Source organism: Acanthisitta chloris, unplaced genomic scaffold (assembly GCF_000695815.1).
Source record: "Acanthisitta chloris isolate BGI_N310 unplaced genomic scaffold, ASM69581v1 scaffold22405, whole genome shotgun sequence".
Lineage (NCBI taxonomy): Eukaryota > Metazoa > Chordata > Aves > Passeriformes > Acanthisittidae > Acanthisitta > Acanthisitta chloris.
In genome coordinates this window covers 431-781 of record NW_008675604.1, presented here as the reverse complement: position 1 = coordinate 781, position 351 = coordinate 431, and the positions used below count along the sequence as shown (strand labels likewise).

Genomic DNA, 351 nt, shown 5'->3' with positions numbered 1-351 from the left:
CAGTGGATACAAACATCACCCACCCCTTTGAGTTCGACTTCTACCTGTGCAGTCACGCGGGCATTCAGGTACCACGCCGCAGTGCTGGCGAGCTGCTGGGGTTTGTCAGCTGCAGGTTGTGCTCCCCTGTGTCCGTACCAACCCTGTGCCAACCTCCCCCAGCCCCAGAGACCGGGGCCGCGGGGTCTGAGCTGCCACCGTGGCGATCCGGGAGCAGGTGCCAGGTCCACACTGCGGCTGCATTGTGTGGCATGTACTCAGTTTCTCTCTTGGAGCCAAGGATCTCTCCTGAGAGATTTTCCTCCTTCAGAGCAGCCAATTCAGCAGCTCTCAGCTGGTGCCTGAGCATGC

General features: G+C 60.4%; 1 protein-coding gene across 1 annotated transcript in view; it reads left to right on the top strand.

Annotated features, from left to right (window-relative positions):
• Window positions 1-68, top strand: part of LOC103803286 (protein argonaute-1) — a gene marked incomplete at both ends in the record, with an annotated part of 5,854 nt that extends 5,786 nt beyond the window's left edge. The window contains one exon of the mRNA XM_009075833.1: window positions 4-68. Coding sequence (XP_009074081.1) covers window positions 4-68 — 65 coding nt within the window. The remainder of the gene's footprint in view (window positions 1-3) is intronic.
• Window positions 69-351: the final 283 nt, after the last annotated feature.